This window comes from Neoarius graeffei, chromosome 10 (genome assembly GCF_027579695.1).
Source record: "Neoarius graeffei isolate fNeoGra1 chromosome 10, fNeoGra1.pri, whole genome shotgun sequence".
Taxonomy (NCBI): domain Eukaryota; kingdom Metazoa; phylum Chordata; class Actinopteri; order Siluriformes; family Ariidae; genus Neoarius; species Neoarius graeffei.
The window spans coordinates 86,589,042-86,611,311 of NC_083578.1; the positions used below are offsets into that span (position 1 = coordinate 86,589,042).

Sequence of the window (22,270 nt, forward strand, 5' to 3'; positions counted from 1 at the left end):
AATATGACCTAAAACATCATCAGATTTTCACACAAGTCCTAAAAGTAGATAAAGAGAACCCAGTTAAACAAATGAGACAAAAATATTATACTTGGTCATTTATTTATTGAGGAAAATGATCCAATATTACATATCCGTGAGTGGCAAAAGTATGTGAACCTTTGCTTTCAGTATCTGGTGTGACCCCCTTGTGCAGCAATAGCTGTGACTAAACGTTTCCGATAACTGTTGATCAGTCCTGCACACCGGCTTGGAGGAATTTTAGCCCATTCCTCCGTACAGAACAGCTTCAACTCTGGGATGTTGGTAGGTTTCCTCACATGAACTGCTCGCTTCAGGTCCTTCCACAACATTTCCATTGGATTAAGGTCAGGACTTTGACTTGGCCATTCCAAAACATTAACTTTATTCTTCTTTAACCATTCTTTGGTAGAACAACTTGTGTGCTTAGGGTTGTTGTCTTGCTGCATGACCCACCTTCTCTTGAGATTCAGTTCATGGACAGATGTCCTGATATTTTTCTTTAGAATTTGCTGGTATAATTCCGAATTCATTGTTCCATCAATGATGGCAAGCCATCCTGGCCCAGATGCAGCAAAACAGACCCAAACCATGATACTACCATCACCATGTTTCACTGATGGGATAAGGTTCTTATGCTGGAATGCAGTGTTTTCCTTTCTCCAAACATAACGCTTCTCATTTAAACCAAAAAGTTCTATTTTGGTCTCATCTGTCCACAAAACATTTTTCCAATAGCCTTCTGGCTTGTCCATGTGATCTTTAGCAAACTGCAGACGAGCAGCAATGTTCTTTTTGGAGAGCAGTGGCTTTCTCCTTGCAACCCTGCCATGCACACCATTGTTGTTCAGTGTTCTCCTGATGGTGGACTCATGAACATTAACCAATGTGAGAGAGGCCTTCAGTTGCTTAGAAGTTCCCCTGGGTTCCTTTGTGACCTCGCCGACTATTACACGCCTTGCTCTTGGAGTGATCTTTGTTGGTCAACCACTCCTGGGGAGGGTCACATGCACACTTCAAGCACAGTGAAATTCATCCTCTGCATTTAACCCATCTGAAGCAGTGAACACACGTGCACACAGAGCAGTGGGCAGCCACACCAGAGCGCCCGGGGAGCAGTCAGGGGTTCGGTACCTCGCTCAAGGGCACCTCAACCCAAGGCCGCCCCATGTCAACCTAACTGCATGTCTTTGGATTGTGGGGGAAACCCATGCAGACACGGGGAGAACATGCAAACTCCCCACAAAGGCCCTCGCTGGCCGCTGGGTTCGAACCCGGAACCTTCTTGCTGTGAGGCAACCGTGCTAACCACTACACCACCATGCCGCCCCAATGGTCTTGAATTTCCTCCATTTGTACATGATCTGGTTGACTGTGGATTGGTGGAGTCCAAACTCTTTAGAGATGCTTTTGTAACCTTTTCCAGCCTGATGAGCATCAACAACGCTTTTTCTGAGGTCCTCAGAAATCTCCTTTGTTCGTGCCATGATACACTTCCACAAACGTGTTGTGAAGATCAGACTTTGATAGATCCCTGTTCTTTAAATAAAACAGGGTGCCCACTCACACCTGATTGTCATCCCATTGATTGAAAACACCTGACTCTAATTTCACCTTCAAATTAACTGCTAATCCTAGAAGTTCACATACTTTTGCCACTCACAGATATGTAATATTGGATCATTTTCCTCAATAAATAAATGACCAAGTATAATATTTTTGTCTCATTTGTTTAACTGGGTTCTCTTTATCTACTTTTAGGACTTGCATGAAAATCTGATAATGTTTTAAGTCATATTTATGCAGAAATATAGAAAATTCTAAAGGGTTCACAAACTTTCAAGCACCACTGTATGCACGCGTGTGTGTGTACTGCTTCAGATGGGTTATGGGGGAACAACCCTAAATGATACCAAAAAGTTTGCATGTCTTTCTACAACCCCGATTCCAAAAAAGTTGGGACAAAGTACAAATTGTAAATAAAAACGGAATGCAATGATGTGGAAGTTTCAAAATGCCATATTTTATTCAGAATAGAACATAGATGACATATCAAATGTTTAAACTGAGAAAATGTATCATTTAAAGAGAAAAAATAGGTGATTTTAAATTTCATGACAACACCACATCTCAAAAAAGTTGTGACAAGGCCATGTTTCCCACTGTGAGACATCCCCTTTTCTCTTTACAACAGTCTGTAAACGTCTGGGGACTGAGGAGACAAGTTGCTCAAGTTTAGGGATAGGAATGTTAACCCATTCTTGTCTAATGTAGGATTCTAGTTGCTCAACTGTCTTAGGTCTTTTTTGTCGTATCTTCCGTTTTATGATGCGCCAAATGTTTTCTATGGGTGAAAGATCTGGACTGCAGGCTGGCCAGTTCAGTACCCGGACCCTTCTTCTACGCAGCCATGATGCTGTAATTGATGCAGTATGTGGTTTGGCATTGTCATGTTGGAAAATGCAAAGTCTTCCCTGAAAGAGACGTCGTCTGGATGGGAGCATATGTTGCTCTAGAACCTGGATATACCTTTCAGCATTGATGGTGTCTTTCCAGATGTGCAAGCTGCCCATGCCACACGCACTAATGCAACCCCATACCATCAGAGATGCAGGCTTCTGAACTGAGCGCCAATAACTTGGGTCGTCCTTCTCTTCTTTAGTCCAAATGACACAGCGTCCCTGATTTCCATAAAGAACTTCAAATTTTGATTCGTCTGACCACAGAACAGTTTTCCACTTTGCCACAGTCCATTTTAAATGAGCCTTGGCCCAGAGAAGACATCTGCGCTTCTGAATCATGTTTAGATACGGCTTCTTCTTTGAACTATAGAGTTTTAGCTGGCAACGGCGGATGGCACGGTGAATTGTGTTCACAGAATGTTCTCTGGAAATATTCCTGAGCCCATTTTGTGATTTCCAATACAGAAGCATGCCTGTATGTGATGCAGTGCTGTCTAAGGGCCCAAAGATCACAGGCACCCAGTATGGTTTTCCAGCCTTGACCCTTACGCACAGATTCTCTGAATCTTTTGATGATATTATGCACTGTAGATGATGACATGTTCAAACTCTTTGCAATTTTACACTGTTGAACTCCTTTCTGATATTGCTCCACTATTTGTCGGTGCAGAATTAGGGGGATTGGTGATCCTCTTCCCATCTTTACTTCTGAGAGCCGCTGCCACTCCAAGATGCTCTTTTTATACCCAGTCATGTTAATGACCTATTGCCAATTGACCTAATGAGTTGCAATTTGGTCCTCCAGCTGTTCCTTTTTTGTACCTTGAACTTTTCCAGCCTCTTATTGCCCCTGTCCCAACTTTGAGATGTGTTGCTGTCATGAAATTTCAAAATGTCTCACTTTCGACATTTGATATGTTGTCTATGTTCTATTGTGAATACAATACCAGTTTGAGATTTGTAAATTATTGCATTCCATTTTTATTTACAATTTGTACTTTGTCCCAACTTTTTTGGAATCGGGGTTGTAAATGCAACACGCAAGCAAACAACTCTACTCCCACCCCAATCATTTATCCTCCTAGTAATAATATCTTGGGGGATACAAACTTTTGCACTCCACAAACACAAAAAAAAGCACAACATACCAAACCAGACTGCAAGTTTGTGGTTCAAAGCGTTTTATTGTTTCTTTTCATTAGAAAACAATACAAAATCCTGCAACAAGTCATATGTCTTGCTTTGAGTGAACTGAAATCAGCCACACGGTACAGTAAAGTGCTTCTACGGTTTGTCGTCATCCCAAGAGGAAACCCAGGGCAGGGATTATTTCAGGAAGTGAGCTCTCTCAGTTAAGCGAGACTGACCAACAGGAGATGAGGGACAGTCCTCCTAAATAAAACCACTCCTTCGTCTAACCGAGAAATCCCACTTCGTGGAAATAACCCTGCAGTTTGGATTCTCCCCCCCATGAGTCATTTGGGTTGTGGGGGGAGGGAAAAAAAAAAAAAGTCAGAAATCAGACAGTGCTGAATACACGAGTTTTTCCAACCTTCAGGTCACATTAACATGGAAACCAATTTAACAGAGAGGAAAATAAAAAGCATTTATTATCCCCTAGAAGATTAAATTCACCTGGGAAAAATCGGGTTGAACTCCAACATCCCATTGCTACAAGTACAGCTGTTAGAAATAATGCTGTTCCTCGGATCTTTTTCACAACAAAACGGAAGTAAAGAAACGTGAGGATTAAAACTCATCCTCAACTCTAATACAAGGCAGTCCTTAACTTCTGGATTTGGAGAAGGGAGAGGGGAAGGGGGGGGAGGAAAAAAAAAAAAAAAGGTGGCTCTCGCCTTATCTGCTTGTTGACGTCTGAATCCAAGCCACCTTTGTTTTTGAACGAAAGCAAAGCCTCTGCAGTAAAAACAAGCCGAGGAGAATTACACAACAGGCGGGTTCAATACTGATTCGACAAGGGTCGAAATGATTCTCCAAACCAGGGGGTTGCCTTATCTGATGAACAGCTTTGTGTACAGATATAATAAAGGTAGTTTCCCGAGCAAAATGTGAGAAAACCGCTGCATATACAATTCAAGTAAGTCTTACTATAAGACATAAAACCTCCACAAAAGATGCAAATGTAGAAATATATATAAAAAAAATTACAATCAGTGTCCTATTCTCAACTAATAGGCTCAAGTGCCGTTTGTTTGTCGTTTTGTAACCTACGAAAGAAAACGCACCACTGAGCTGAACATTCAACAGGATTACATGTGTGGATGGGATTTTTTTTTTTTGCCTTCATCAGTGACTAACGCCTGAAAACAAGCACAACCCATCAGACAAGTTCCTCCAATCCATCAATGTAATGTACACATGCATCTAGACTCGAAAGATGCGCTCACTTCCTTTGCCAAACATCCCTCCAGCACAATCCTGTGTTCCGGGTCAAAGTTATGCAGGATAAAAAAAAAAATTTAATAAAAACAAACATGAAGCAAACTAACCTGAAATAGACATTACCGACAAGGTAACGAGGTGGACAAGCTGAACCCAGAACAAGATGATTATATACTATTAGGTCTTTTTTTTTTAATTCATAGTCACCTGATGGAAAAATGCTCAGTAGACTAGGCAGTGTTTTTTTTTTTAAATTTCTCCTAAAGAAATTAAAAACATCCTACTGATGTTTGCAGAAGATCAACACCTAAGCCAGACTCGATGCGAGGACAGAATGCCACGGCTCATCGCTGAAACATTTGTTGTTGACCATTTCCCCCCCAAGAGATGTTTCCTTAGAAAAGGAAAACGGCAGAGTCGTGTTCTATGCAATTTATTCGTTCGTATCCGTATTAACGCACTTAGCTAGCCGCATTAAGTCGTGACATTACACTTTTCAGCCTCGTCAGTTAGGTTCACGTCTGGCTTGGCTTGCTTGCTAATGAATTTAGGATTTGTCCACCCCGATGAAAACCACTGAAAGTAGTAAAATATTGCCTTTTCTTTTTCCACTTCAAATTGTTTATATTTGTAAAAAAAAAAAAAAAAAAAAACTTTCACACAATATATACCCCACCTTCTGCACCAGCAATACATCACATGAATACTTTTATATTTAAAAAATAATAAATTTAAAGAAAGAACAGATTGGATAGAGGAACTAAGAAAAATCTGCTGTTTCAACCTGAACATTTGAAGAGCACCTGCTTGAAGATGTAGATACAAGAACGAACAGTAATAATAATAAAAAAAAACTTAAAACATCAGTGTGGCACAGTTTCAATATTCAAATGGAGTTACACACAAAAAAAAAATCAAGTAAACAAACAAACAAAAAAAAAAACCTTTTCACACAGCTACATTGCCTTGGAAGACTTTTTTTCTTTAAGTTTTTCCAACTTTTTTTTTTTTCCTGGAATGCTTCCATTCACTTTCCTTAATTTTTAACTAACAAACATCTCTCCATCTCCCCCCCCCGAAACAGGTTGCCAATGTTTAACGTGTTTGGCTGCGCCTATGAGGTAACAGTTATTTATATTTAAAAAAAAAAAAAAAAAAAAAGCCACTGTACCTTCAGGCTGTACCAAACTGAAGAGATTTCCCCCCCAAAAAGCCTTATTCCATGACCAGCTGGAGTTTGTTTAGTCACAAACAAACCTGTGCTTGCATAACCACGTGATCATCCCACCCAGTGTGCACTTAACCACTAACTCATTTGCTTGTGTGGATCTCGATCATCGCTCTACCCGTCAGCTCAAAGTCACAAGTTTACTCAAGATCTCGGGGGTGGTGGTCGTCGATTTGGAGATTTCCCGCATGCCGATTAAACCATCAGAGAAGACAAATCTGAGAAGTAAATGGCTTTAAAAATAAAAAAAATAAATTAAAAAAATGGGGAGGGGGGGGGGGGGGGGGGCAAAATTTAGGTCAGGTTTGAGATTATGGAGGAGGGAGAGTTCTCAAAGTGCACTTTTTTGGAGAAAATGCTGTCAAATATGCACAACTGGCACCGATTTGAAAAAAGAAAGAAAGAAAAAAAATGTTAAGTGCTTTATTTAATTTGGTAGAAGAGACCAATCCTGAATAACAGACATCGAGTTTAATGCTGTAAGAGTGTCTGGAGTTTTGTCTGCTGATGACAGGAATTCATTGGCTTTGAAACACTAATGGAGGTGAGGTGAGGCGAGGCACTGGCAGCACAGAAAAATCCCTCAGAAGTCCGACAGCTCGAGTGATGAAATCATTAGGAATTGCATAAAGCGTGAAGGATCTTAGTACTGACGATGGGGCACGTACACGTTCTGCCTCCTGGACATTCCTGAAAGTCTTCTCATGGGGGGTGGTTGGGGGGGGAAGGAAAAAAAATATTCACAGTGAATCCAGTTGTAAAAGTGGAAGCAGCTGAGGACGGGAGGGGTTTCTATGGGTGTCAGTCCTTTGGTGTCTTGAGCGGCTGGCTTCAAACTGTCCTGCCTTTTAAATTTAAGGGGTGCGTGTGTGTACCCGTCTGCTTATCTGTCCCGCTGGGTGCTGAAGGAGCCTGAGGATGAAAAGGAAGGACCGATGCCACTGCGACCAGGTTTGGGACGAGCCTCAGACGTGCTTGTTTTGCATACAGGAAATACTTCACCCGAAGGTTTGATCGCATTTCTTCGATGAGGTACTCCTTTAACGAGGCTACACAAAGGGACACATGAATGAAACGAAAGGGCGGCAGAGACTTAAAAATAAACACGTTTTTAAACGACTGTCCAGCAGTTTGAAGAGCTGAAACGTCCCTCAGGCGCAGTCTCCGATAAGGACGAGTGGCGCGAGGAGCTGGGTGAGCTCGGAGGCAGACACCGGCGCCCCCTTCGTGGCGCTCCTCCTCTGCCTCCGTTTGGCCAGTTTGGAGTTGGATGGTGGCGAGAGACGCATGGAGCACGCGCCTGCTGTCACCACCTGAGGAGACGGCTCTTCCTGCCGCTGTGCTTCCAGGTCGTCCTGCTCCGCGAGCTGCCGGTTCACAGCAATCGCCTTTCCAGCAAAGAACGTTAGGTCCTTGGCGCTGCTGTTCCTGTGGGCGCGGAGGACACGCACGTGAGCATGAAGTCATCGTGTAATCATACTACTGTTCCTTAGCTACTAAATTCTCTTTAAATGTGACAGATTGTAAAAGCACTCAAGTAGGATTAGAAAAAATTCCCAACCCAAACAACTCACCTCTGAAGCAGGATGGAGGCTGGGATCGAATCAGGAGCACCCTGAGGGAAGACAGACAAGACATTATACTTCTAGATGCTTGCATTAAACATGTGCATGTTGAATCCTAATGAAAGACGTCTGTCAGCCGGATATTTTCCTAAGAAAGCACCTGCTTGTAAATGATTTACGCCACAGGCAAAATTCCCAGCTTGTTCTTAGAATACACCTAGGCTGGACTGGTTAACCCTGTTCTGAGAAGGAGAGAAAACCTAGAACCTTACCCCTAGCACCCACGGGTGCTGCAGAACCTGAGCGGCGCTGAGCCGGTTCTTCGCGTCCCGGACCAACAGTTTGGAGATGAGGTCTTTGGCACTCCAGGAGATATGAGCCCACTCTTTCTCAGGAAACTCATATTTGCCCTCCTGGATACTCTCAAACAGCGTGTTCTGAGATTGATGGATAACAAAGGGAAAGAAATTGACCGATTAATGACAAACACCTTGGTTAATTAATACTCCATAGTCATATATACTTAAAAAAAAAAAATCAATGCATCGCTAAGAAATTCAGTTCTTATTCATTTCTGGGCCGGAAAAACTGCAAACTAAAGCTTGCAACAATCAAACAGGCGTAAATCCACTTCACGGCTTGCGATTGAGCATTTTTCAAAGATATATCTTTGAAACTATGATTATTATACGTCTAGAAACACTAAGGTCAAACAGCCACTAACTCAAATGCTTGTGTCAAGGTTGACATACCTGGCAAGCGTGACAAGGCTCGCCGTTCTCCCAGCCACAGTCGCCTCCACAGCGGCCCACAAAGGGAGGATAGCCACTTAGCATGATGTACAGGATGACGCCCAGGCTCCACAGGTCACAGCGTTTATCGTAGATGGTGGCTTCCTCGTTGAATGCCTCCACCACTTCGGGAGCCATGTATTCGGCAGAACCACACTGCAAAAAGCACAAAGGAGCGACTTTGTTAGTCACTGTATGGGAATGAAGTAAACCGTTGCCACCTGGGCTGTTAATTTGCAACAGCGTCGTAAGGAAATGGTGGCTGTGTGTAGGTTGGGTGTGGGGTGCACACACGAGAGGAACAAATAAAGAAAGCGCGTCTGTGTGATCTGCTTTACAAGTGTTTTAGTATGTAGATGGAGGTCATGTGCTAAGGAGAGACCGTATGACTGTCACATGACAAACCAAAATGAGATTAGCTCTGTGTGAGAGATCACCACAAACAGAAATACATAAACGATTAAGTCATACAGGTCCAGGGTTAGGTATGAACTTTGTACGAACAGAAGAAAATGCTTGGGAATGTGCCGTTCTAGGACCATAATCCATGACAGGCTGGTGTGTTGAAGTTGCTTTGGAAACGGTAACGTGTTCACATGCAAAGAGCGAAACTGATAGAAAGATGACATACTACATCTTGTTAGTTTTGTGGCAGAGTTGGTTGAGTCATGGAAATTTTTGAAAACCCGGATCAGTGTTCGCGCTGCAAGTCTCTGCAAAACGCCTCCATTCTGAAACTAGGCCAAATGCCCAGGAAGGGAAAAGAGGATTGAGTGTTCCAGAAAACCAAAATCGCTCAACACCTCTTACACAACCACAAACAAAACAACCACAGATAATGCTTTATTTAGCACACTTCCCAACAGAAAGCCATACAGTGTGATTGAATTCAGTGGCCCAGGAGAACAAAAAAAATCCTTCAAATTACCACAAAGCTTTCCTTAATCAGCATTTTTTTGGGGGGGTTATACCACATTAAGCTCCAGTAATTATGAAATGCAGGCCAGGGTTATGGTTGCAAAATTACCACTTGTGGGACTTTTCCCCCCCAAGAACCAGTAATCCAAGGGAATTTCTAGGTCAAGTCTGGTCAGCTTTTAAAGGAGTTCTTTAGCTGAACAAGGTTACTGAGGTGCTTTGAGTTGATTTACGTTGTATAATACTATACTACACTACAGCAAACAAGACCAAAAACAGGTCTGATGCTTTTCAGTTCGCCGTTTGCAGTGCTTTGTTTTGGTTCTGAGGTCTGACGTTCTTCTGCTGGCGTGTTTGCGCAGGCAGCAAGCTTCTTTTGTCCTCCTTGAACGCAGCTGTCGTGCCGCTCCACCCCGCTGAGACTTTATGCAATGCACTTTCGCAGTGCAGGAATTCAGGAACTGCAGACAAAAGCTTGGCTGTTCTGAATCGCCCCCTCCTCCTCACCATCGCTCAACACCCCCACATTCAGGTCGCCTCTTAACAGCCTGTCTATCAGGGGTCAGACAAAAGACGAGCTCCGAGCTGCACCAGATGACGGAGTAAAATAGTGCTGTTAGCTGCTCGGAGCAAATGGAAGATTCCACGATCATCAAACAACCGTGTTTCATGTTTCTTCGTTGGTTGTATCTGTAGACTGAAGATACGGGCACTCTCTTAGTGACGGATGAGAGGAGGGAAGAGAAGGGGGATCGGATAACCTGCACTGCAGATTTTCTCTGCCTGTAAGTACCTGGTGCAAAATTAGCAAAGCCTTGCATCAGGCACTTCCTTGGGTGGGGGATTTACGCCACATGGGAAGGACGGATAGCTGACAGATGCAGACTTGTTGGTAAAAGAAGTGTGGGGTTTTCTTGGCCATGTGACAAGGAAGTGGCTTCTCAGCTGGCACAGTGTTTCAGTTTGTGGTTCGGTTTTGCATCAGCCTTCCAGACCCAAGCAGGTTACATGTAAGCCACATTTAAAATTCCCCTGTGAGCATGTGACAGTGCGAGAGAAAGTTCATAGGTGGTGTTCCATCGGCTGAGCAATGAGCTGTACAACCAGACATTTCTCAGAAATCAAACCCACATTTACAGGAAGCTCAGAGGCTGCATAGGTTAAACCAATGATTTCCTTAAAAAAAAAAAGAAAAGAAAAAAAACCTGCCGATACTAAAGCTTGGAACAAAGTGTGTATACAAGACTGAGGAATCTGCCAAGATGATCGTTGTGATAAAGTCTAAGCAAAACCAACATTCCATACTTCAGCACTTGGCTCCTCCTACCTACCCAGTTCATCCTCCCTTTCCACCAGCCAATCACAACCCAGTTGCTATGCTTAAGAAGCAGGACTTCCTGTAACATCTGACCTCACTGCCACACTACCAAAGAAGCACAACAAAAAGGTAGAGAAGTGAAAGCGTAAAAGACATGCGAGGCGTGAGGGATGAAAAGATTTCCAACGAACTAGCTTCCAACACCACGAGGGGAATTTTCTTTGATAACTTCTGCTCGGAGCCTTGAGTTTTGCACAACATGCTCTTGGAATCAAGGACTAGAGCAGAGCAGATTGTGTTCCGGAGAATGATAAAATCTGAAGTGGGTTCAAATTAGAAAGAAATCTTCAAGAGGACAAAACAAAAGCAGATTTTTTTAAAATCTGGCGTGCAGCTTTTGTTTATAGAGCCATATATTCATTATAAAGCCTGCAGCTAATCAGATGTACAACGAAGTGGTGTGTAGAACACGCCATGCTTCGGCACTGCGCAGGTTAAACGGGTATAAAACTCTCTCCACCCAGTTGTTATTCAACCCCCAAACAGTCTGGAGACTTTAGAAAGACACACGGGACTAGTCCCACTCAGGTTACACCAAACGCCCCTGGGAAACACTTCACTACACACCACCTACTGCTTCTCCGTCACCTGGTGTTATCCGTCCCGCGTAAAGAGGCATGACCATTCCAATACAAACAAGTTTTTGCAGGTTCAACATTAAACTCTATCCCAAAGAGATGCAGAGAGCTCATATCTGATCACGCTCCTGCTGCTAATAACATTTATCAGAATGTTTTACTGTGAATGCAAAAACTTTCCAGCCAGCCATAAATCTGGGATTAATCTCACAGATGAGGTTCTTGGTCAACAATAGGAGCCAGCCGTTCAGCTGACACCACCCACGCTCGTCCAATAGCATAGCAGGAAGGGACTGGGTGATAAGAGTGGCACTGTAAAAAGATCTGGCTTATCTGTGCATGCGCAAGAGCAACAAAGCAGGCCTTATCCACTCATAACCTTTAATAATGCACACTTCACCGGGCTAGGAATATTCTCCCGCTCGGACAGGGCTTTGATCAGTTTGAATGGTGCATCTGTGTCTGTCTCTCTCCCTCACCCCCACACACAAATTCACATACCGGTGTGAGAAGCTCTGGAGTCGAGATGGGCGAGCTGTCGCTGTTCAGTTTGATTCCACTGCCCAAGTCGAAATCACAAATTTTCACTGGTGAAATCTGAAAGTGGAAGAATCAAAGTCTTGATTCTTGAAACTTGAGGTATCTTATCTTGACTGCACGAGCTCTCAGTCATGCTTATGATTATTCACGCTCTCTTGATAGGAAGTCTGTACTTCTGTTCTCATTCAAGATGAGAGGAGAGAAGAGAAATAACACAAACTCACCCTGTCTTCATGTTCACATAAGATGTTTTCAGGCTTGAGGTCTCTGTGGGCCATTCCTAGAGGACGCACACAAGGGTCATGCATTAGACATCAAATTGGTTCTCCAGGGTTTGAGGACAAAAAGAGTAACCAAAAAAACAAAAAAAACCAGTACATTTCCAATATACCGCATTGCCAAGATCTGCTATAAATAGATGATCACAGAGGACGAATGTCATGTCCTCCAGGCAAAGGCAAAACATGAGACCCTTTGCCTTCTCAACAAGCTTCTCAGAACATCTTTCAAGGAAATGATACACAACACCGGAATGCTAATCAAGCCAAGATCTGATATTCCATCCTCCAGCACCCTAGCTACAGTACCCCACCACCACCACAATCACCATCTTGCTTAATTCCTAATCAAGCTATTCCTAAGCATAGATAATAAGCATGAGGTCATTCCACAATCCCAATACATGATCCCACTGACCTTTGTTGTGCAGAAAATCCAGAGCGCTTGCGATGTCCTGCACCACAATGCTCGCTTCCTGTTCGCTGAAGTGCCTCCTTCTGTGAATGTGAGTCAAGACGGAGCCTGGAGGACGGGGAAGGGTGCATATGCAAAACAAATCCCATCAACACCGACGATCAGATGTCATTCTATTTATTACACAACCATTTTCTTCATTTTTACCTAAAGACTAACTTGCTTAGAGAGCAAGAATGCTCATCGGATATACATACCTCCCCTCAGCTTCTCAAACACCAGGTAAAACTTATCCTCCTCCTCAAAAAACTCCACAAGCTCCAGGATGTTTCTGCAGGTTGAAAGGATTTAAAGGTGGGGGTGTTTGGGTCAGAATTTTTTTTTTTTTTTTTTTAAATCCATGAATAAAATTTCCAAAGACATGTGCAGAGCCTATACTGTTGCACAGGATCTGTCTGGAGTCACATGCAAGAAGCCACCTGATGTGCTTCTCATAGGCTCAGTTTACGCTGTGCTAATAATAACGGCTCTAATTACGTCTCCTGTATAATATCTTAACCGTTAAAATAACGTTTGCAAAGAGCAAAGCCTGGCTAATTAAAGCTACGCCTCAGTTTACATTGGCAAAGTTTGGACAGTGCATTACCTGTGGCCCTGGCACTGATACAGCATCTCCACTTCCCTGAATACACGACTTCGACTATGTCCTGGTCTCTTCTCGATGATCTGCAGAACAGGGAGGGGGGGGAGAACCACAACAAAACCCCACATTATTGCCGGTAGGATCAAAGATTGTAATATTTTGTAGTTTTCCCTCTCGTCCACGCGATCACTTGAAAGTCTCTGCAACAGCTGCAAATGTTACCCCGTACTCCTAAATATACCCTAACCCATATTCCATCCTCTAGATAGAACACAAAGCCCTAACAACATTCGTGGGTCAAATTCCATTGACAAAAACATAATCAGAGCGAGCCAAGTTAAGCCTGGAGGTTAGGGAGAGCTGAAATGGGCTGTTGACAGTAAAAATCGCTCTCCCTCCCTCTCCCAGGCCCCTCATCGACCCCCTCGCCATGTGGTGCAGGCTGGACGTGACTGGATTAGTGGTGCTAGCAAGAGAGAAGTGGTACACAATGTAGGTCCTGGATTAGAGCCTGGGGTTAAGGCCAGCTCTGCATTCCCCTACGAACCACTGCACGCCTGAGTCAGCAGCCTCTGAACAGAAGCCACACAAACCCATGCTAACCAGAGTGACTCGAGATCTGAAGGACCTTAGATGTGGGGACAGAAATCCATCAGACTTTCCTTCTTGGTTTTCCCCCTTTCAGAGTTATAAAAAAAAGGTCACAAGAGGTTAGACCACAGTGCTGCTGAATGCTCAACTCTGACTGGTCAGAAGGTATTGATTAATTTTCTATAACTGGAACTCGGATGTTAGTGTTGGCTGTAATTCAGATTAAAGCACTTATTCTTTCTATGGCAACAACTGCTTCAGAAGGGAGTTGTTCTACAATGCAAGCACCACAATCAAAACCTGAATACATTTTAAAAACACAGTCTTCTTTAACATTTATGGAAACAATCTCCAGTCTGTTTTTGAACTGGTCATTAAATGCAATATGTATAACACGTTACAGATAAAATGCAAAGAACGACAGGAACCATCACTCCATAAACTGTAAATAGTCAAATATAAATCGTCATTCTTTGACAAGTTAAATTGCAATCCTTGACAGACTGCTGTTCCACACTTCAGGAAGTGCTGTTATTCGAAATAAACAAAAACAAACCCACCCACTTCCAGGTGGTAACAGAAACCTTGCTTCATGTTAAACTGCATCACACCTCCGTGTTGGTTGTTTTCCGATATCACACCCTTAAGTGTTCCCTTAGTGGATGGGCAACACCATAAACCCTCAAAGTAGCCTAAGACGGTTGCACTAACGGAGCCAGCCTGAGCGTGTATAATAAGCCAGGCCTGTAAACACAACGCCCAGAAGTGCAATGACTGAACACATGCACGACTAAAAGGAAAGAGGGGGTGCGAGTCAGGAAGGCTGTTTTCACCCAGTTCTTTTGTTCAGACTTGGATACCAACACCAACCCCCACTGATGCCCCAACCTCGGTGGGGGTTTGACCATGACATCTGGTCTCAATTTACAGTGCCCCGTCCCACCCAAAGAAATAAATAAATAAAAATTCTGCCCCGATAGAAATAAGCCACAAATCCTCCCTGGGACAAAAACACAGCGTTGCAGAAGCAAGTGTATCAAGAGGAGATGGGGGAAAAAAAGCGCATGTTGCTGCTGATGGTATTTTTATGGATCAAGTCATTTTTATCACATTTAAATCAAGTTAAACAAATATGTTAACAGAACTTTCCAGCACATTCTCTCCTTGCAAGCATGTGGCCATGAAAATAAAATCAAAACAACCACAGCATTTCTCAACATTCCACTTCCTCGAAATATGCTAACTGAAAAAAAGAAAAAAAAAAACAAAAACACACCAAAATCACGAGGTATTATGCCTCTGGGGCAAAATGCCACCGCCCCCTCCCAAGGCCACGCCTTACATCTTTGTACAGTTCATGATCAAGAAAGTAGGTAAACATTAGAAAGACCATCCCGCCCCTCCTTTTCTTCCTCTACTGCTGTGTGCTTTGGCAGACATACCAGAACAGAACACAATGTTCCCGCCACTGCCTGGCACACTGGCCAATGGAAGTGCAGCACAGAGGGGGATGTGACCCACCCAGCGTTTCAATTGGCCGTCTTAACGGATGATCTAACGAAAACAGGATGGGGGGGGAGCTTCTTTGCTGAGCCAGCACCAAGTGCAGCAACAGTTCAGTACGTACATCCTCTTTCTAAACGCAGCCCAACAACGATCAAAGTGCTGCCTGTGTGGTCATTTTTAACCCCGATTAACATTTAACTTTCAAGGTTGGAGAACATTCATGGCCACGATCCAGGAATAAAACACACAGAACCTGAAGGTACCTTTATGCGTTCAAGATATCGCAAGCGAACACAATGAGCTCATTAAATTTCAAGCAGACTTGGATTCATGTTCAACACCACACAGATGACAGGAGCGAGCAGCTCGTGCCCTGCAGGGAAGGTTTCAGAAATGCAGCACGCTCAATAACAAACTGCAGTCATATGCAGACAGCGGCTCCGTTTCCAGGAACCCGTTTAAGTTCCTAGAACTGGCACATGTGCAAAAGGGTAATCCCATTCAAAACACCACATTGCAATCTCCGCACAAGCAAACGTCACCAAGATGGCGCCACGGATGGCCGTGTTGGTATGCATGGTTTTCCCTTTTGTTTGTTAACTCTGCTCACTGCTGCGATACTCCAATCTCTTTCGCCAGAGAAGAGCTCTTGAACATTAGGGGAACAACTCCAGTGGCCTTATTACCAGCTTTTCTGGTGTCTTCCGTGGAAATATTGCTCACGGTCACCTTTGCTCACTCAGTGAGACGCTGGAGGAGAGAAAAGCGTGCTGGTGCGCTTACGTGCCTCTGTTGGCACGGACCAAATCACCAAAACAAATTCCTTGTATGTGAGAATGTACTGGGCAATAAACTTTATTCTATCCTAAACTGGTGAGAGACAGGAAGCGAGTCTTACCTTCACAGCGTATTCCTTGTGCGTGATTTGGTTGATGCAGGTTTGCACTTTTGCATAAGCTCCCTCTCCTAACACTTCGTCCTGCAGCTTATAGACGTCTGAACAGAGAAAGAAAGACAAGGGTCAACTATTAACGGCAATGAAAACATGAAGTGGGTATTAATGCCATGCCTCCAGAACTCTTGTATACAACAATAAAACATTTTTCACGTGCACCAATACTACAGCAGCACTGTATAAAGAAGGAAAAATACTATTTCCTCCGGGGAGTAAACACTATACATACAATGCATACTTCTGGCACAACACAGTCACGATACACTTAGGACAGAACATTACACCAGCTATGCGATATCTACACCACGCTGTTTTGGTAGAAAGTCAGATAGAGGGAACTGCATCAGAAAGATCACGAGTCTGAATGCAGGATAACTGATATGATTAAATAAACATAACATGACAAAGGCTGCGCACACACTTGCAAACAATGACGTATCCTATTGACACTCACCCTCAAACCGCCCCGAGAAGCTATCAGTCGCTCTGCACCTCTTTTTCTTCTTGTTTCTTTTCTTGGCGTCGGGTATGTCAATCGGCTGGCTGGATGGCATGTCTTCATACCAGGACGAGAGGAAAGAGAAAACGGTTAAACAAAAAAACGAAAAAGCAGATCTTCTTTGAACTTGCAGATGTTAGACACAAGCTTAACCATAAAGTGACTGTGCTCTGACTCTACTGTAAACAACCCAACTGGGAGCATGTTCCACATCACAAGAATACCTCCACAAAATGACAGCATGTCCATGTGGTATGGTTTTTGAAGCAGATATTCATCAGAACACCAAAAATAAGATCTTACACACTGCAAGGGCTTTACGTAAACGATTTATGCAAGTCAGCAAAGGCTTCTTACTCACCGGGGCGAGTGGAGCAATCGAAATTGAAAGCGGGATCAAGAAAGCGGGATCCGGTTTTGGAGAACTCTTCCGTTTCGAAAGGATTTTGGCCCTGAAATGAACAAATTTTATATTTTAAACTTCAAACAAAGGAAAGAAGGCACACAAATGGGCGTGTACATTTCTCTTAATATCAACTGTATTACGAAATTGGGTAATAACCACTGTATAAATATCCACATTTCCAGGTACGCAGGCATCGAGGGCACACGTCAACACACCTTGAAAGAGCGATGGAATCCATTTACAGCTGCGATCTTATTCTGAACCATTTTGCTTCCTGATTCGGTGACTTATTCCCTGATCGGATCAGTGGCTGCCGGCAACAACGGATCGCTTAGCTGGAGTGATTAATCTCACTTCGCTAATCCGACTCCTGGTAATTACAGTGCTTTAAACGGGAAACCTGAAAAACAAGCCAAAATGCATTATTCAAAGTTTGTACAGCACATAAGTCATATGACCGCTGAGGTTTCAAAGTCAAAACAGCAAGGAAAGTAAAAACGTGTCTGTTTTAACATGGAAGCAAAGCGAGTCCGATCACCAAGAATAATTAGGCAATGTATAAATGATACAGTATCCTGCAAAACACCAATAAACTCAAAACTCATACTTTAACCCATGAATAAAAGTCATACATGACCAACATTTCATAAGAGATCTACTGTCTGGCCAATTGATCTAATAGCTGATGTATCAAACTTCACAGGGCTCGACATTAAGGACTGCCCAGGGCAAGTGAAACATGCATTCGGGCAAGTGAGATGTACCCCGACATAACCGACAGGGCAAGTTAGAATGATCATACATTACAAACTAGTGCCACAAAAATTAGGCTTTTTGATCTTATTTCAGTTCCTAAAAGCATCCCTCACTACATACCAGCCATCATGTCTTGGCTGTTTTCTTAGTCTGTTTCATTTACTGCTTTGCAAGTTATTTTATATCGCCCCGCTGTTGTAGTATGGTATGCCTACTACTTATAGACCCCTTACGCATGACGTCAGGTACCGCATGATAATTGCAGCTGGGGTCAGACAGACACCATCTTTCATGCAAGCAAGGCTTAAACTGTCTTCAATATGGTTAATTTTAGTGCTGTTTTCGTTTGTTCAAACAGAAATAGATAAAGGGCATTACCGTCTCCCTGCTATCACGAAAAACATTAACAAATAGAAGCAAATGCTTCAAGAACAAGGAAATGAGTGGTTAAAGAATACGACGAGAAGAGCTCAGCCTGAAAGCTACAGAGAAATTCACAACTGTATTTAAAATTTATCTTACAAAAACAAAAGTCAGAAGTGAGGATGGAAGAGTTTAAGAATCTTTTTTCTGCTTGCATTCAAGTTAGCTCCTTCATCAAAGTGTGATTTTCTTACAGGTGAAGCCACTTCCTTATTTGACCCAGAAAACCCAGATTGGTTTCAAACAACTCTAGCATATAATATTTAAAAAAAAAACCCTCAACAAGGAGCAACATGCGCAATAAATCCTGAAAGAACAGAACAGATTAAGAGCAGAGAGCACTGGAGCTTTGTTTCTGTTATCAGAGGAACACAGTCCTGTGCAAAATATATATATATAGTTTTTTTTTTAATTATATCATCCACCTCTAGGTTTTTATATTAAAAAAAAAAAAAGTGTTGCATCATGACAGACTGGCTGCACTAATTGTTACAGGTTGCCAGGTCTGTATAAAACACCCTCAACCTACACACCAAGTTTTAAACTCAAACATTATCCTCCATCATGACAGCACGGGTTTTTTTTCGCCCCTTTAAACCTAGAGATGAATGATAAAGATATACACAAGCACTCATACACAGTACTGTTCAAAAGTCTTGGCACCTTTGTTTTCTTCATACAAACTGTTCTAGATTTCTATTTTATGATTCCTACATTATCGAATAATGAACCTACAGTCAGAGAGTTCTACACAAACACACTGAACGTTACAACAGCTGCATGCATGTGAAATGGAAATAAAATCGACGAAGGCAGGAAAAACCTTTTTGGATAAAATTGTTCTTGTCCATTACAAGTAATTATAATACGTAGGTCAAAATTACTCAGTTCTGATTGACTAATCAAGGAGGGCTTTTTTTCCTTAACATGGGGTCGTATTTCTGAAATGCTATTGGCTAGTTCATTGCTTGGTTACGAAAATTAACAAAAAATTGTCAACAAAATGGCTGACTCTGCAATGCCGTGTTTCGCTATATTTGACAAAGAAATGATAAAACAGTTGAAAGCTGCACGTGAAAATGAAAATATCAAAAAAGTACGCATTTTTGGCTTTCCGTGTTTAAGAAACGGGCTGCAGAAAGACAAATAAACGACTCTAGTGGCATATGAATGCTGCAAGTTAGAATACACCATGTCACGAAAGACGCTTTAGAAACTGATTCAAATGTGCAAGATAGTCCCGCACCCTGATTAGCTCAGAAAACGTGAATGACAAATGTTGTGAACTTGAATGGCTTCCGAAGTATGAATTTGGCCCTGTATATTATAAACAAGTAATCGTACGGTTCCTTGTAAAATTAAGGATCAATTTCACTCGTGATTTCAAAATTTTGAAATTGCCCAAAATCACTCGTGAAATTAATCCTTAATTTTGCTCGGCTCCATACGATTACCTATACAAAGTAACTAAAGTCAATAATAAACTTAATCAATGACCAAACTTCAACTCAACGTCTGATCATTTTATGTTGCAATTCACAACTATTCTATGGTTTTCCTTAAAAAATAGTACTCGCAAAATAGGGCGCAAGTGGAAATTACCCCCCCACTTGCTCCCCAGGGCAAAAGTTAATGTCCAGCCCTGTTTCAGGAGAATAAATATTCTTCTCTCATGCATGTATAGTTACATAACTGATGGCACCAACACTTTTTCCCCTCCCTGTGCTCTGGACGAACAAAACTAATCTTCAAATTACTTGTACAGTATAAACTTTCCATGTCTAGTTTTCCTGAACATGAAATATTTCCTGCTACATGAAATGTGATGTGATGTCTGTTATAATACAAGACCCTGCGAGCATATGCAATGCTACAAGTTTCCTATATTGAAAAATATGACGCTACATTTTTCCAACACAATTCCCAAATCTGGGAGAAAAAAAACAAAACACAACGAATTCCATCATTCAAGCCCCTGACTTTCCCCCCATACCTAAACAATCAGGATTGAGATGAGTGCATTGGCTAAATAAGCAAAGAATACTTTACAAATGATAAAACGTTAACCTCGTACTGGATTTATTAATAGCCTGTTAGCTAAACCTCATCAACGTCTACAGGGAACATTCTGGAAAATTACTGGAAAACCGTTCAGGTACATTAGGCTAGCACTAGCATTACATTTCCATCCCAAGACGCTGCTAGCAAAGGCATGCAATCGATAAAAACACTATCTAAACTCAAACTATTACAGAAATAGATTACTTATTATTTAAGCTAATTACCTCATCTGACAGCTATTTTATCCTTGAATAATTTAAAAGGCCATTTAGGCTAGAGCAAATACCGTCCTGACCAGAGCCGAATCCCAAATTGCACACTTAGTGCACTAGGTAGGTCACGAAATCTATTATTTTATCCTCGAAGTAGTGCACTTGTACAGGGAGTCGATATCAAAATGGGATTGCACCCATTTCTTGACGTCCGTTAACTATCGAAAGAGATTTAACTCGGAAAAACGAGATTAAAAACATCCTTGAATTGTACATTTCCACAAAATTAAAAATACAAACCTGAGTAATTATAAATATTAAAAATCCCTAACGTTTAGAAACAACATAAATAGCTAGCTAACTTTGTTAGCCTTGTGCGCGAGCGTGACTCGCACAATCCCTATTGTATTGTTTCCACAAGAAAAGAGCTCAAATGCTAAATAGCAAAACACTGTAAATATGTTTAGCTATTTAAAAAAAATAAAATAAAACTCAGGAATAGGTGCTCACCCCGTTGATGTGGGTTTAAAGCGCCAGTCTGTTTGCCGTTGCGCGACCCCTCTGCTGCGGCCGTGGACCTCACGCGCTACTACTGTGTGGGCGATACAAAGCGCTGCGCGGTGGGCTTTATATAACTTCTTGGTCAATCTAACCACGCCCCTTATTCACAGTAAACCCCGCCCAAGAACTGAACACAAGCACACACAATGACGTTTTCTGTTTTAGGGCTGATTTCAAAGTACCTTTGTCCCGTTTCTGTTTCAAAAACAATCAACAAAAAACGTTATGAAACATATTTAATAAGTGACCAGAAGTAAAATCATACTCTTCCCTTCAAATTCAAACTCAAACGTGTAGTAAATGTATACTATAGATTACAGTAAGAGCTCATGCATGATGCAAGCTTCTGTAATAACCATGACTGCTGTCATCCATCCATCCATCTATCTATCCATCCAAATCATGATGAGTGAGCACAGAATCAGTTAGAAACTGTGAGTCATGATGTCATTCAGAATACACCTAATAATGAGACTTGATTTTCAGAAGGGGGTGGCACGGTGGTGTAGTGGTTAGCGCTGTCGCCTCACAGCAAGAAGGTCCGGGTTCGAGCCCCGTGGCCGGCGAGGGCCTTTCTGTGTGGAGTTTGCATGTTCTCTCCGTGTCCGCGTGGGTTTCCTCCGGGTGCTCCGGTTTCCCCCACAGTCCAAAGACATGCAGGTTAGGTTAACTGGTGACTCTAAATTGACCATAGGTGTGAATGTGAGTGTGAATGGTTGTCTGTGTCTATGTGTCAGCCCTGTGATGACCTGGCAACTTGTCCAGGGTGTACCCCGCCTTTCGCCCGTAGTCAGCTGGGATAGGCTCCAGCTTGCCTGCGACCCTGTAGAACAGGATAAAGCGGCTAGAGATAATGAGATGAGATGAGATTTTCAGAAGGTGAATAAACAGTTTCGCTCAGACTGTGCCTTCAAGCTATAAGGCACCAAGTAAGCACTGCCTTGTACAACACAGTGGCTGGGTATTTTACGCAATCTGCATGTCTTTGGACTGTGGAGGAAACCGGGGCACCCAGAAAAAACTCACGCAGACACGGAGAGAACATGCAGACTCCACACAGAAAGGCCCTGTCTGCTGTGA

At 42.6% G+C, this 22,270-nt stretch overlaps 1 protein-coding gene across 2 annotated transcripts; it reads right to left on the reverse strand.

The window, feature by feature from the left end:
• Positions 1-3,647: 3,647 nt before the first annotated feature.
• mknk2b (MAPK interacting serine/threonine kinase 2b) lies at positions 3,648-21,226 on the reverse strand. Of its 2 annotated transcripts, XM_060932502.1 has the most exons (14): positions 21,140-21,226; positions 17,393-17,577; positions 17,133-17,223; positions 16,727-16,828; positions 16,216-16,313; positions 13,224-13,303; positions 12,835-12,908; positions 12,581-12,685; positions 12,109-12,164; positions 11,846-11,941; positions 8,432-8,626; positions 7,952-8,116; positions 7,689-7,729; positions 3,648-7,542 (listed from the first exon to the last, which is right to left on the reverse strand). In XM_060932502.1, the coding sequence occupies exons 2-14, from the start codon at positions 17,441-17,443 to the stop codon at positions 7,266-7,268; spliced, it is 1,431 nt and encodes a 476-aa protein (XP_060788485.1). In that variant the 5' UTR covers positions 17,444-17,577; positions 21,140-21,226; the 3' UTR covers positions 3,648-7,265. The 2 variants fall into 2 exon arrangements, with proteins under 2 accessions (XP_060788485.1, XP_060788486.1); XM_060932503.1 differs by lacking the exon at positions 11,846-11,941.
• Positions 21,227-22,270: the final 1,044 nt, after the last annotated feature.